Here is a 16,618-nt window from a genome sequence, read left to right as displayed (position 1 = left end):
AACTTTTAAAAATTATTTTGAAAAAAAATCCAAAACGTCCACATTTATGGGTCACAGGCATTGGCATGCTGGTGTATATACTGGAACTACTGAGAGCTTTAAATAGTAATGTCAGTCACAAACTACAGCCATATAAATACAGACATTTGATCACCTGCAAATTCACCACAAGGGAATGCGGACGGCTCCTTCAGAGGCTTGCCTGTTGGAATATCGTCTAGTTTTTTTCCCCCGACACAGCATTTCAAATCTGCGGCCTTAATGTCCTTTTGACAGAGAGCCCCCCATCCCTCACGTGTGCAGTTCTCCAGCCCATCATGGGAGGCGAAGCAGATGATCACATCAAGAACTGCCCCAGCAGGTTGGCAACACCTAGCAGGATCAGTAGACTGTGGAAAAGGATCGAGGGCCAGCGCAGCTCCCCTGCACGGCGGAGCGACACCATGTGCACAGCGGAAGGGAGGAAAAACACCAGGGCCAGACCACAAGTTGCCCCCGAGTACCTGAACCGAAGAAATGGAAGGGGTTCAAGGGCTGCGTCTCAGAATGACTCCTCAGCATTTGGCCATGACAACGACAACTAATAATGCTGTTTGTACGATTACTATGATAACTTTTAGCCAACTAGTGTGCTGAACGTTAGCCGAGTTGTGTTCTGAGAAATTGAGAATGCAATTTTAGCCATGACAAAATCTTCATTAAGGGATGTACAAAGGTGAAGATAAAAGCTAAAAAATAGCAAACACTGGTAATACAAGAGTGATGTCATCATAAGGAGAGAAAAACAAGAGAGAATCTTATATCAAAAAGCAAGTGATGAATCCTATTCCAAAAGCATCCTTTAGAGATTAAACACAAGATTTGATTTATGATTCAAGGTATAAACTAGCTCAAGTCATTTAAAAAAATAAGACACAAATGAAAGCAGACTGTTCATGGGAGCAGCAGGAAACAAAAATAGTTAAGGACATGGAGTCTAAACCTAAACATCGATAGTTCGGGTCCCATTCCCCGCTACTGCTGTAGTGCCCTTGAGCAAAGCACTAATGCTGAAGAGCTCCGGTAAAAATACCCAGCTGTGTGTAGCTTTGCATAAATGTGTCAGCTCAGTGACAAATTAATACTAATGTAGATGCGCATATTTTTGTCAAGTCAGTTGTGAAATGTGTTATATTCACAGTGGGTGTCTCCATTTTGTTTTCCTTGTTTGTCTTCCACCTCCTCTGATGTGGATTTGAAGTAACATCTGTCCGTCAATGTCCATCCATGAGAGATGGACCTGATTTGCTGGACCAGGAAAGGCGGGATTTCCTGGATACTGAAAAGACACTTCCTGGAGGCCATTAAAGAGCTTGCTTGTGGACTAACCAACTGTTCTAGTCCAATTTGATAGTGCTCTTGGTCTTCGTTTTCTTTTATTCTTTCTTTCTTTCTTTGTATTACCTTTATATTACTTGTACACTTGTTTGGTTGTTAGCATTTTCTTTATTTAGATAGTGTAAAAGTAGTGTAGTTAGGAAGGTGGCGGAAGACTTTGTTTTAGGTTTGGACTCTTCTTTTTTGTTTCCGGGTTAGAGTTAGAAAATAGCTTGTCTGAAAGGGTTGGTTAGTTGGGATTTTTTCTGTGTTTTTTGATTACCCTTTGCATTCTGAACCCCTTTTGTAAGGTTTGCTTGTTGGCTATTTTGTACACTTTGATTAACTGCCCCTTTCACCAGAACATTAAACACACCCTCCTGTTTGTGCACCGTATTTGTTGCCTCATTAATTTACAACTCTTAACTTGGTATAAAAACCTTTATGCTACCCCCTTCTACACCCCTAGACAACCTTGGGGCCATAACACATGTAAAGCAGCAGACAGCCCTTGACACACTAGTATTGATTGATCCTAATAGATGTGACATCTAACTGCTTGGTGTCTTACCGGATAATGGAGCCAATGTTGGGGTAGAACCTGGCCACGAGCACCCCAGCTGCCACAATGATGACGTTCAGAAGAAGCACATGGAAGAAACTGCAGGGAAAATGGAGAAAATATCAATAACGCCCTTTCATGTCAGAATCAACACTCCTGACGCCAACTGTAAGGTGAATAGCAGTCTGGCGTTTTGCTTTGAGACATTTATAATTCCAATGTGTTTTAACCAAACCACTTTGCAAACTCTTTGATATACATCAACTTGATATTTTACCAAAGCAAATTGTGACCTTGCTCAAGGTTAAAACAGCATGGCCCCTACACAATGTAAACCAAGATCCTCTAAGTTTTCAGCAGGTGTCTGTAACCTGTATGCTACTTGCAGGTCTCCCTTCCTAGATAAACAATAGTAGTAACATTGGGTCACAGCAACACAGAAGCAGAAATGGCACAAAGAATAAATATAAAACAAGGGCAAAAGACAGTAATATTTGAAAAAGAATAGTACAATTATCCAAGAAGTCAATTATCTAAGCAAGTATTCAGAGTTCGTACAAATGATCACGCAGATGAAATGTCAATTTTTTTGTAGCAAAAGAAAATCCATAATTTTAAGTCCTCCATTTATTCATTTAGCTGATGCGTTTCTCTAAAGGAACTTATGAGTGATTTGTCAATTTATATATAAGAGGCATTTTTACTTGAGCAATTCAGGGTTAATTACCTTGCTCAAGGGTACTATAACAGTAGGTGGGATTTGAACCTGCAGCCTGCAAAGACAGTAGCACTAACCACTACACCTCCTGCTGCACCCTATATGGTTTCAACAACAAAATACACTTCTTTGTCAATAAGCGTAATCAGCCTACATATCTCTGTCAAAAAGAAAAAAAGGGAATTTGGATTATGGTTTAGTATTAAGACCACAGAGGGTTACAATTCAAACTTTAATTTTTTCCCTTCTTCCTAACTAATAATCACTACACCTGTATTCTATCACATCCCCAGAGTAACTGTATAATACTGCTGCAATGGTATTATTACTGAATTATTAAAGCTAAAGGAAGTAAATTTAACACGATTCCTTATAAGTTTTCAATACTATGTTAAGCAGGAAAATTTTTCATTTAAAAATACGGAGGCCGCTAATAGCGCACTGGATAGAGGTGATGCCTTCAGATGCAATGGTTGTAGGTTTGAATCCCAACAACTGCTGTAAGTACCCTTAAGAAAAATACTTACCCTACTTTGCTCTAGTAAAAATTACCCAGCTGTATAAATGGGTAAACAATTATAGGTAGCTTAACACTACTAAGTCACTTTGGAGAAAACCATCAGCTAAATGTGAAATCCTTCTACTTTTAATTATATTAATGTTATATTTGATCATTTTCTAGATAAAGACAAAGAAATAAAAACACAGGTCCCAGGCACCAGATCTCACACCTAGCTGCACCTTTGCCTTAGAGCGACTATAAGGAGTTGTTAAAGACAGTAAAGTCCATAAAAAGCAGAATGTTGAAAAGAAACAAAGACATTATGTTCTTTCAGATACCAGTATGAACCACCATCAGTCCCTCAAAGTTGCCAGAGAAATAGTGGCAGATGCCAGGCAATGAAACAGGTGAATCTTCCATTCATGTACAGCAGATATTTCAGTTAGTATGGAGTAAGCAGAACCATGTTAGATCTGTGCCATACAAGACCTGGCAACCTCACCAAATTTACATTGTCTCTGTTATATTACCAGAAAAATTAGGGTAGAATCCCTGATGAGAGCCCTTCAAAGTGATGTTGCATTTCTTTAATTTCAATGTTTTCTCCGGAAGACATAGAAATCTAACCAGAATATTCCTCAGATGGGTGCTCAGTTTGAGTGTGTGCCACCATGCCGCCCCCTACTTATAATTAATATGAGGGGAAGAAATATATCAAAGTTCTGGGTCTATGGAGTGAAGCCCAAATTTAAAAGGTCACAGTTATTTAAAAAAATCAGGGAATGTAACAAAGGCTTTTACTTCTAATAATCACTGTGTGCTAATTTAAAAAAGCAGGACATTCTACAGTCCTCAGACTCCTTTCTTGACAAAATTGTATTATTTTTCTAAAGCCAGAACACATACCCAGGGTAGGGTTTCCCAAACATCTGTCCCATGACCTGCACTCGAACAAGGTATCCAAGCAACGGGTAAACAGTTGTCATCTGGAAGAACAGGCAAGTCCGTGCAACAAACACCCATATATCACTGCTGGGAAAGTTGTCCAGGAAGTTCTGCAGGTAGGAGGTGGTTGACATCAACACAGTTTTCCATGTAATTCTTTCAAAGACAAGATAAGGGAAGAGTTGTGATTCATAAATAACCCACATTTTATCCCTGATCTTATCCCAAAACATGGACAAAAACTTAAGTTAATGTTACATAACAACTCTTGGTAGAATCACTTTGGTGGTTAACCTCAGTTCTGGAAAAATGTATAAAATCAACAGCTCTGCATTGTATTTTGAGTTTTATTGTCTCTTGTGCAGAAAAATATTTCCATAAAGTACATCATACACAATATTAGCATCAATAGACCATTAATTGTCATATTCATACACACAATAGAAAAATGCATGAGAAATGGCACAAAGCCTGTACCGGCTCGATGCAGTCTTTCGACAATGGCGGGGAAGGGAACGCCGCGTAGATGAGAACTCCCACATACAGGTAGGTGAGCCCCACCAGCAGGTAAGCCAGGGACAGGTCTCGTACCTGCAATCACATGATCCACTTCCGTCAGTTACCTGGGCGGAGATATTCAGGCTATGAAAAGTAGACTTCATTGTCCTGTAACTTAAGTTACTTATCTTCACCCAATTGTTCTTGTGGGATTTCTTAGATGAGAAGGGAAATTATAATTTACTGTACTGACAGCAAAATCTTTAAGACACCAGTTCCAGGTTCAGCTAATGAGGACAGTTTAGCAGGCTGAGCTACAGAACAGGCTGACAAAATTAAGACTTTTAAACACTTCAGCAAGAACAGAAAAAAAAAAAAACCAAAAGGAGCAGTGATATCAAACCTATAGATTGCAACAGGCAGCTTGTTCATCCAATTATGTCATCATAGGAGATTTGATTTTGGGTTTTCTTACATCTATATACTGCATAGCCAGTATTACACAGCTCAAGCGCTGCTCACATTTCCAGTTGTGCCGGCATTGCATTTCATAAAATGACAAAGTTTTTCAGAAGCACAATGAACAGGAAATGGTGATGAACAGACAACTGTAAAATCTGCTCTGCAGGCACTTAGTCACCAAACTGACTTCCAGATAGCAGTTTTTTTTTCCTCCCCCTTCCCCACCATCCCACTTTTTTGTGCTTGGCTTTGTTTAAAGGCACAAAAAACCATCCTATTACACTCCTCTTGCCTCCAACAGAAAAGTCCTAATCAGTGTAAGGTTTACTTTACTGGATTTGGAGAGAAACATGTCCCATTTTCCTTGTGAAGTACAAAGTGAATTTGTCAAAAGTACCCATTTCTGGTCTCGAGTCACATGCTTGCTTTTACAGGGTAAAAAAACTGCAGCGGGTGAAGTGTGTGGATACTGGGAGACCAATTGTGAAAGTACCCTGGCCCACATGCAACAACATTTCAGCACTGGCAAACAAAACTGAACATGCTTGACAACCTGAAGTGCAACCCAGTGAACCTCTTCATTGCTCTCATGTCCTTAATAAACATAACGGAGCAGAACTTACATTTTTCTTCTGGTCCCTGTTGTTCTTCATTAAGGTGATGATACAGTTGTGAATGAAAAAGGCCAGCGTGAGCACTCCAGTCAACTGAGGGAAGAACAACCTGAACTCTGGTGTGTGTGTGTATAGGGAAAGAGAAAAAAAAAGACATTAAAAGATGATGATGTACAGATGAGTGACCCAGTGTAAGTAGTGTATCTAGCAGTGTAAGTCACCTTGGTGATACAGGTGTGTGGGCTGATAACACTACTCTGTTAAATAAATGTAATGTAAATCTAAAAGCAAAAATCTGTGCCTGTCACAGGTTGGAAATTTTTTTATTAAAACAAAAATATTTTTATTAAAACAGATTTAGAAGTGTTATGTGTTCTGTTGGTACTAACAGTATTACCTCCCCTTCTACGGCAACCAGTGACTATAATCTAGATACTGACATTTTTCCCTGGCTTCTGGCTCTTGTGAGCAGTCAGCAGACTACCTGCCAGCTCCCAACAAGGGTATGAGGCACAAATACCTGGAACAAAAAACTCTGTGGAGTGAAACCAGTGAAATTCAAGGTGAAATCCCAGCTGAAAAGCTTTAAGCGTCACCAGGAAAATCAGGTAGATCACGGATATTGTGCCTACAAAGATGAAACAACACAAGGTCAAAAAATTATATACAAATCTCAGAAATGTTTTCAGTGTTATACTTAAACAGTGCAATTGTTGAACACATAAGATCATTTCTTATGAAAAACATTTTGTGTTCATACAGTGCTGCCTGACATCATGTGAAGCCCTTGTGTCCATTAGTTTTACCGCAAAATCATTATTTAATGAGAAGCAGTCTTTCTCATCTGACATAATAGGTGTTTAATGATCAATTCCATATGTTGCTTTAGACAAACTCATGCATGTAGTAGAAAAACAAAGTGGTGCAGCTGCCAAAATAAGTGAACACCATATTTCATTGGTTAAACAGAGTAGATAAGTGGATTCAGGTGTGTAAATTATAATCATCTACTCATTTTAAAGTTTAAGATTATTTTAATATTTTATAAAAGAGTAATGGCCATCCCTTTAGGGTTCACGTACTTTCAAGCAGCACTGTATGTGCATATTTCATATTTATAAATGACAGTTGCTTGTCACAGCCGAGTACCTCTACATACAGACAGTGACAGGGGGACAGGGGACTGAGGAACCCACCTAGGAAGGTGAATCTGGCGAAAAAAGAGGCAGAGCGGAAGTTGAGCAGCGGCAGGAGCAGAATGATGAGGTAGAAGGGGATGGTGCTGGTTTTACTCCACCAGCGATCAAACACCTCTGTCCCTGTGCCATTGTCACCCAGGTGGAACACGTACATGGTGTCGTTCCTGTTGCGGTGGGTGTCCGGGAAAGGGCACACCACTGTGCCAAGACGATGGGGAGAGACCAAAGATGGTTAGGGGTGAAGAGGATACGGCAGAGCAGAACGTGGTAAAGGTCCTTTTTGATTCACCAATTCAGTCTGGAAGTAGCAGGTGCCCTTGACCTGCACATTTCATCTTCCTGACCGTACACAAATCACTATCCCAGTATTCAGAACAGTTCTCACTGTGCAAATCAGTGCCCCATTTACAAGACGGGGAAAAGAAACTATAAATCCAATCAAATGCTTGTGTTATTTAATTAGCAAATAAAAGCTAATAATGGTCACCCCATTACCTTCATATTATCAATATTTTCATACAACCTAGGTTTTATTCTTTGAGGCTGTGTGTTCTTCTAGACTCACCTCTATCAGTGCCGTTTGTTCCATATTCGTTGTCGGCCATACTGACATTGTGAGCATAGTCTATAATAAAAGCCATACACATAAATTTTCAGTAAAAACGACAAAAAAGCCAAAATATGTCCAGATTTTACCACGTTGGAAAAAATATTGTCTAAATTGTAAAAATCTATCACGTAATCTTGAAATTTTCGAAAATGCAATGGGAGAACCAAGTAAGATTTACTGAAGGTAAATTTCTTCGTAAATAATAATGTCAGCATGAACTCACTGTATACAAACTTCCCGGTATTGAAGAGGAAGTTCGACATGAGCACCCAGTAGATGACCATCGCACCGATCAGGGACACCAAGGAAAATATAAGACTCGACCACTGGCCAAGAGCTCCAAAGTAATATTTGCACACATCAGGGAACTCCCAGTCTGAGGTGTCAACATACGCTGGAAGAACACAAAAAAAATGCTGTCTTGCACACCCAGAACCATAATAAATCACCCTTGACAGTATTAGACTAAACAAAGAAAGGCTGCATGTAAGTTCATGGTTACTGCAACCATCCAACCCATCATCAGCTGCTCAGAAAGTGATGTAATACTTTAATACTTAGTATCGATGTTCTGTATATAGCCTGCATTTACTATACCATTAAAAATGGATTTAAAATTCTAGACCGCTATCTTCATGCTCAAAGTCCCTGCAGAACATATGCTTTGAAGGTATGCTTTAAGAAATTCTGCAACATAGAGCTTATGGGTCCAAATTAAAAGGAAATCAAGCGAAACACAAGAGAAAATTCACGTTAAGAATAAAAAGATCATGAAAAAAGCCAATAGTAAAAGGTAATGTTTCCTTACGTATTGACTTGGGCGATTTTAGCACTCTGTAACAGCAGTACAGGGTTAACAAGCCCACAGAAACAAGAATAAGGATGCCAAAAGTGAAACCAGCCTGAAAAGAGAGACATATCATTTGTAGAACAGATTTCAGAGAGAGAATGCATACCAAGAATACTGTACTGGAGTCAGGTGCCCTTTAGTAATAACAAGTGTTACTAACCAAGGAAAAAAGTAATTAACACACTTAACCAAGATCCTTAGGATAAAAGCACTTGTAAACCAGCTAAGTTATGGGTAATGTAAAAACTGCAGCAAAAAAAAAAAAAAAAAAAACACATTTTTACAATATTACCCAGTAATATTCCATCTCCCAAAAATATTTTAATTTAATAATTTACCATACTCAAATATTTACCTGTTTTATGCCCCATGGTATACTCAGTATTGACGTTCCCATCATGGTGTTCCATATTGCAAAGCTATGAACGAAAGTAAAACTTAATATGAAAATATTTACTTAAAACAAATATGTTAAAATTTCCACTTTTTCATACATGTTACACTGAAATAAGCAAATTAAACTCTACTAAACCGCTACTCCTTCAGTCTGGGGAGAGGCTGAGGTACCTACATGGTCACAATGCTGGGGTTTTTGGCTGAACCATCACCCCCATGCACTTTGAACGCCGATCCCAAAGGGCTGTACACATAGATTTCTTCTGGAGCAGGGATCACATGATCTGGAGGAACCTGACCAGAGACAGTGAGATGTTTCTCTATACTTGGTCATGTCAGTGTTCCTTGAAGTCACACAGGGTTTCCTAAACTGATTGTTTTCCAGGTGGGCATCGAATCTGCGACATTTGGGTCCAAAGGCAGCAGCTCCAAGCAATATGCTACCAAGTGTACCAGCTGTATTATTATATTGTAATATACAGTTAGGAGGGTTAATTTGTCATTTCAGGTACATCCAAGAAACATTTGTCTGATCTCAATGTTTGCTGAGCTCCATAAACAGCTTTCATTTCATAAATCTATCGCAACGGTCAGGTTTTTAAGAAAGCCGGTGAGCTACGGTGTCACACGTGACCAACAGCTGTAGATAGCGAGAGCAAAAAATGAGAAGCAATTTACATTTATTTATTTCACAGATGCTTTTCTACAAAGCGACTTCCAATGAACTCTATGTAGCGTTATCAGCCCACACACATTATTCATTGTGGTGACTTACACTGCTAGATACACTACTTTCACTGGGTCACTCATCCATACATCAGTGGAACACACTCTCTCTGTCACTCACACACAGCGAATTTAAGCATTTGTTACGAAACAGAAAACAAGCAAAGCAAAATAATCCTGCTTGGGTATTAGCAAAATAAAGACGTCTTTCATCTTTTCAAATGAACGATTATGAACACAGTTTACGTGCTGTGACCTTAGTTGTAAACACAATGACAAAGGCAGGCTAAAGTATGGCTCTTAACGACTGCTGTGGGTTTTCCCATTTTACCCCATATGTGGCACCTTTCGGTAGAAATATTTATTCCACCTCTGGCAAAGGAGCGATGAGCATCACTGGCAGACTGACTACGAGCAGATGAGGGCCGAGAACCTACCAGCAGTCGGTCAGACGAGCCGGTGAGCCGGCTGTAGTAGCTCACTCTGCTGCTCATCACAGCAGCCTCCGCAGAGACCCTCTCCTGGACATCGTCCTCGACGATATTCCGCGGTTCCACGTGAAATGGCCTGTGTGCAAAGCAGGAATATTAGCTCTGGAGCACCAGCCCGCCAATGAGTACACCCGCCCATCAAATAACAGGTTAACATCTTACATGAAATGACCCCATTAGGACAATTTTCACTGTGAGGAAACTGAATTACCTTTGTTTCTTATGGAAAAAAAGTTATTGAATCCCAGATGAAAAATATAGGTTGTTTTAATGCATAACACAAAAATATTTTCTCGTAGGTGTAACGAAAAAAGGCAGCTTGTAGCGTAGTGGTTGGAGTTGCTGCCTTTGGAAGCAAAGGCTGCAGATTCAATCCCACCTCCAGCTATAGTACCCTTAAGCAAAGTACTTACCCTAAATTACTCCAGTGAAATTGCCCAGCTGTATAAAAGGATAAATAATTGTAGGTGGATTAACTTTGTAAGTTGTTTGGAAGAAAAGCGTCAGCTAAATGAATAAACATAAAAGCATTATTTCTAGAGGGGGCGTGGTGGTGCAGTTGGTTTGGCCGGGTCCTGCTCTCTGGTGGGTCTGAGGTTCGAGTCCTGCTTGGGGTGCCGTGCAACGGACTGGTGTCCCGTCCTGGGTGTCCCCCCTCCCCCTCCAGCCTTGCGCCCTGTGTTGCCGGGTTAGGCTCTGGATCACCGCAGGACAAGCAGCTTCAGACAATGTGTGCGTGTGTATTATTTCTAGCTAGTCTTCCAATGTTATACTGTCACTCATTCATCCATTGTCAAGAGGTCTGGGGTCTCTTGTCCAGAACAAGGAACAGGAGTTGTGTTATCAAGAATCACCCACGTGGGGTTGACTGCATATTCGTGCAGCTCTAGTGTCTCTTGCAGTGCGGTCAGGATCACACGAACCACATTTATGGAAGTGAAATGACTACAAAATGGTCAAAATTGTCACTGTAATGAATTTAGAAGCTTGTTGAATGGAAAAAGGGTATGTTTCCACAAGCTGTCATGATTTTTTCATGTGCGGAACTGTGTTCTGTGAGGGATGAATGTACCTACAAATAAGCTTGAGACTGAAAGGAAAAGCAGATGACAATATTTGAACTTGGACCCACCATATAAACAAAAGTAAATGCACAAAATACAGTAGCCTACATCTCACTAAGATGACAACTCACCTTACATCACTTGACCATAAATACTGCATCCAGGGTGGTGCTTTGGTTAATGGGATAATCATGTTATGTGGTTGACTTTGATAAACCTCTTGACAAAAATCATAATTGTCTAAAAGAAAAACAATGAGGTTCATCCCAATATGTGCTGAAATACCTCCAGGTAATCACATTTTACTCATTTCAGAGACCTCTTCCAGGAGCTTGATCCAGGAGGAGCAAAACATGACTGTAACACGCCGAGGCGGCCTGGGGGGGGGGGACGGGGACAAGGGAGCCACAGCTGGGACTAATTTCTACCACTATTTCTTCCCCTGGACTCGACAGTGAAAGAGAGTGACGAAGGAGGACAGTACGAACGAGAGAACAAACACGACCCCAATCTCGACCTCGAACCCGTGAACGACGCCGACGAGACCGAGTCGAATCCCCTTTCCACCCGTTCCCGGTTCCCCCTTCCCCCTCCTCGCTGACAACTGAGTGAATAAAACACGCCAACAGATCTTCACGCCATCTTCAACAGAGCTTCATCTTTTGCAATGACTCTACACCAGAAAAAGTAAGTAAAGTACGAAAACAAGAAGTAAAGCATGGAGGTTCTCGGTTCTGGCTCCGTTGTGGTGGAACGACCTCCCCCTCTCACTCAGAACTGCAGAAACTCTGTCTATATTCAAGAAGGGTCTGAAAACTCACCTTTTCCAGACTCACTTCCCCCAAGATCTCTCCAGCTCATGTATGGCGTAAATGTTCATGCACCGTAACTTCATGATCATCCCCAGATAAGCTTTTACACAGCTGCTACTCCGGCATTGTATGTGAATGTTTGTGTACCTTATTAAAAAAAAAAATATTGTAGGAAGGTGATCAGGATTCATCTATCCTACATTTTATTCACCTTCTCGAGTGATGAACATCGGTGCATCAAGTGGAAAGCAGGTAGAAGAACCTAGGTTTACTTAAGAATCGCATGTCTGCAGCCATGTATTTTTCTCTTAACGTAATGCACATTGTATTTTTGCTGAGATGTATATCACTTTGGAGAAAAGCATCTGCTAAATGAATAAATGTAAATGTAAATGCAAAAACACTGAGGAGATACTTTCAAACTGTTCTGCGAGCTCTGACTCCTCCCTATCAAAACTAGTTTATGAACTCTAGCGGAGACAATGTCAGATGAAGCACATGGATGCGCCTTCGCTGCTTGTGGTCAACAGTGCTGAGGCAGAGGTCTAGCAGGCCACATTGCACAACACAGCCAGATGTTCTGCATTCCACAAAAGGAAGACCTCATACTCATCCAGAAACTATTGTTTGTATTTGTTAGTTGGGACAGCTGGTAGGGCAGTGGTCAGGGCTGCTGCCTCTGGATCCAAAAATTGCAGGTTTGATCCCAACCTCTGGGTTTTGTATCCTTGAGCAAGGTACTTACCCTAAATTGCTCTGGTAAAATGACCCACCTGTATAAATGGGTAAATGATTGTAAGCATGTAATAATTGTGGCCTTAACATTGTAAGCTGCTTTGGAGAAAAGTGTCAGCTAAATGACTAAATGTAAAATTAGAGCAGAAGGACAGAGATCCAGTTGGGCCATGAAGCTGAAAGGTCAGGATCAGTGCTGACGATTGAATCAGGGGATTAGCTGGAAAAAGTCAAATGTGCAAACAAACACAATTACTGGCTCCAAGCAGCCATCAGGACAAAATAATCCACTCAAACTGGTGGACCCTCGAGTGGGGGAAGTGAAAAATCGCCCCATAAGCAGACTCCCATTATAAACTGTTCAGTGATACTCAGCACACGTGCAGCTGATCTAATTCACAACAGTCGCTGTTTTAACATTACAGAAATACTACTTCATCTAAGTAAAGGTTCCATTTTTTTTTTTTTTTTTTTTTTTTGTTTATTTAGAACTGCAGATATCTTAATTTTCAGCACAATATAATATTTACAGCAATGAAGACTGTTACAATGAACAGAATAAAAACATAATTGCTTTCTTTATAGACTAATTCTGTAACAGGGATTCCCATCATGTGGGTACTCAGAAGAGACACCGAACGTCTGGTTCCACCCTTCTGTCCAGTGTCAATAGCAGAAGGGTTGGCAATTTTTTTAATCGGATCTTTTCATTTAAATCAGATTTTTCAAAAAATTTTAAATCGAGAGTCCTGCATAATGCTAAATTTTTATTTAGTAGTAATGTTACCAAAATATTTTTCTCTCTCAAAATGTTTGAAATTGTTAAAAATGGTTGAATTTTAATTGTTAAAATTAGTGTCACTGAGGCTTTTTCTGCCACTGCATCCTCTGCAGGCATACAGTGTATCTTCAGCACATATGGACTCATCTAGTGTGAACTTCAGAGCAGGCTTGGCACAGAAAATGTGGTAAGGAACCAAAACTTCTATTAAAACTGTTGGTGTCTGTGAATGAAGGACTATAATATCCTCATTATCCTACAGTAATGTGCAATTTAATTTTTTTTTACATTTTTTGCTGCATTAGAAGCTGTTTAAAGCCAGCTTGTGTACTGAACACAGTGGTTGAATTATCCTGGTTGTATTACTGTTCTAATTATTATATCCTTTTTGTTCAATTCAGAAATTACGTAATTTAATTCATTCATTTTATCAGTTTAAGTACTTTGTGCTGACATTTTCCTGTAATTTAAAGCTGTTTGCAAGTACTTCTAGATGTTACGAAATAAACCTAAGATTTTAGAAAAATAAATATATTGAGAAAAAAAAAAATCAGTAGACCTGAGTTAAATTGAGAATAAAATCCATTTGATTTAAACTGATGATTAAACTGGCATAATTTAAATCAGCCATTTTAAATAGCAGTGGTTGACTCAGGCCATTTCATAGGTTGTAAACATCTTCCCAGTTCCTGGAATGAATGCAGGCTTTGGGGGTTTTGGACCCAGTGCTGACTCACCTCAACCACTTGACCAGCCTTTGTGAAATGCTAAAGGAGAGTGACCCATGACAGCTTATTAGTAGCTGATAATTACGTTCTTGCAGCATGATGGCTGCCGAGGGGGGCCCCCTAGGGCCTTCTATGGATTCATGAAGAGCCGAAGAGGATGGGTGACTAAGAAGATCTCCCTGTGAGTGATACTGCTCCTGTCCTGCTGTGCCATCAACAGGTTTCCAGCTCTGTTTCTGTCAGTCTTCAGTAAACAGGATGCAGCCCGACGCCCACGCTAAGGGCGACCTATAGAACAGGCCAGGCATTTTGTAGAAGCATTCTTACATCTGGGCGTTAACTTTCAGCATTTAAGTGTCATACTCATAGCTCCGATTCCTGTAAACACACTCCACTAGGGCACCAAACAGCCACTCCACACACTTTATACCTTACATAGGACTTGCAACAGCTATCACTTACTCCCCGAGTTGCCTTTTAATTCATCCGTGGGTCTGCCTGCCACCTCCCGACCCAGACCAAGGAAAATGATCAACGCGAGGAAAGGGAATCAAATGTTATAAACTGAACTGTGTTTTACTGCATACAGGAACTGTAAGGAATTAACTTTTATTGCTCCAGGATCTTGCTTAGTGTCACCAAAGCACTTTAACCTGCTGGATCAGCAAATTCAGACAGAAAAATACCACTTGCTCAGACAATTTTTTTTTTGTTTCAAGTGATTTTTCCATGATTTCACAGGAAATAGAACAGTTTTACTAAACTCATGCTATATGAATCAGACAATGATCCCTGCTCTCTATTTTGCACTGTACGAAAAGTGTTAATCCCTGATCATTCGGCAGAAAGTCATCAAGATTCATCCCTCAGATGTTCAGTGGAGCAGGTCAGGATACAGTGTTCTGTCACTTCATGAACTGCTAGTTGTCAAAACTCCAGATAATGGGCTTATCAACCCAACATGAAATCAATATCCAGACATGTGGTGTACCTCTAAAAATACACACATGCACAATGTCACAGTCTCTGCTCAACGGTCAGTCTTGCAAAGGAAATGAGACACAAACGTCACCATCTTCCAAATAAACAAAACTTCAAACAGCCGTCATGTGAATTAGCTGATATCTGTGTTAGTTACAAGCAACCCAACTGTCTCAAACACATACAGACTTGTCTGGCTAAAGAATAACTATGAGAAGAATCCACGCAAGGTCCCTGCACCCCCGTGATTGTGAGGAGCCACACGATCTGCACCGACTCACGCGATGTCCCCGCAAACATCACCACTGCGGTGTGGACAATTCCATGAAACGGTACCTTTTTGACTTTGAGTCCAGCGAGTCGATGACACCCTTATCTTTGCAGCCATCTCCTGTCCCCGTGGAGCTCAGGAGCGGCTTCCAGTCGTCCTCCATCCTTCCAGACGTTCTTAGTCCACGTCTTACCGACAGGGCATTACCTGCGGGAGAAGGCAGTGCAAAAACTTGAGCTGAAGCACTTCCCAGGAAGAACCGCACGTGAAGCCTTGACATTGAGAAATGAATAGAGGTCTAATTTATTTTCAGATTAAGGCTGATTTCCTGCTGCTGCTGCTGAATTCAAGTACAGTGGCTGCGGATGCTCATTCTAATGTCCACATCAAAGAGCAAAAAAAGCCATTGTGACACAGAGACAGAAAACTCACCACTTCAGGAAACATCACCTAATCTACAAACTCATGGGGAAAAAAAGACATGTCTGAAAGTAAGGAGTTCAAATTCTAAGCAAATATTATTTAAAAATCCCATTGAAGTACACAGCCTAATCATTGGCTCAAAGCAGTATTTACAAGTAGGTATTCAGTTACTGTTACCCTTCAATGTCCATTAACTTAGTGCTTATTTATTAACTGCGTCGATTGTCAATGTAGAACTCAGTCAGAAGTCATAGCAGTGCAAGCGAAGTGTCAGCTGGAAATGATCTTTAAGTCCAAGCACACATAGACAAGACATTCTGACCTCGATGAGCAAATATAATATTATTTCAATTCATCTCGTTTTATTACGACAACTACGAATTAATACCCGATCAGGAGTTGGACACCAGTGTTGCTACTCTAGTCTACACATATCTGGACTGGACCGGCAGTGAGCAGCCAGCAGGTACAAAAAAATGTTGTTGTTAAATTAAAATCCTTATTCACGCTGTATGATTTGATACAATGACTCAATCAGCAACTTGCATCACTACCTCTGCTCTGTTTACACATTTAACCAAGCGATCAAAATTAATTTACGCCTGAGTGAGTAGACGCACGATCTAATGAAAAAGACTAAGTTGGCGTTGGTGATACTAGTAGTAGTCATGAAACCAAAATCGCCACAGATCATTCGTCGCTTTAAATCCTCTACATATATTATTGGGTGATAATTTTTTGCGTGGAAATCACGTAACCTACCGAGACGAAACCCACAGCCTTAATCCACCGTAGCGGCACACTTACTAACACGATTGTTTTCAATGAGGAACAACGTGCGCGTTCCGGGTAGACGCGCTTTATTATGGGATATGCAGTTTTTTATGTCATCAA

At 40.4% G+C, this 16,618-nt stretch overlaps 1 protein-coding gene across 1 annotated transcript; it reads right to left on the bottom strand.

Annotated features, from left to right (window-relative positions):
• Positions 1–40: 40 nt before the first annotated feature.
• On the bottom strand, positions 41–16,561 carry slc38a9 (solute carrier family 38 member 9). Its single transcript, XM_018744866.2, has 15 exons — positions 16,487–16,561; positions 15,367–15,508; positions 9,876–10,005; positions 8,888–9,006; positions 8,672–8,735; positions 8,275–8,368; positions 7,690–7,860; positions 7,422–7,481; positions 6,854–7,054; positions 6,178–6,285; positions 5,667–5,773; positions 4,561–4,674; positions 4,045–4,193; positions 1,928–2,017; positions 41–503 (listed from the first exon to the last, which is right to left on the bottom strand). The coding sequence occupies exons 2-15, from the start codon at positions 15,462–15,464 to the stop codon at positions 338–340; spliced, it is 1,671 nt and encodes a 556-aa protein (XP_018600382.2). The 5' UTR covers positions 15,465–15,508; positions 16,487–16,561; the 3' UTR covers positions 41–337.
• Positions 16,562–16,618: the final 57 nt, after the last annotated feature.

Source organism: Scleropages formosus, chromosome 6 (assembly GCF_900964775.1).
Source record: "Scleropages formosus chromosome 6, fSclFor1.1, whole genome shotgun sequence".
NCBI classification, from domain to species: domain Eukaryota; kingdom Metazoa; phylum Chordata; class Actinopteri; order Osteoglossiformes; family Osteoglossidae; genus Scleropages; species Scleropages formosus.
Note: the sequence above shows the minus strand (reverse complement) of the source record. Positions and strands in the feature narration are given on the sequence as shown.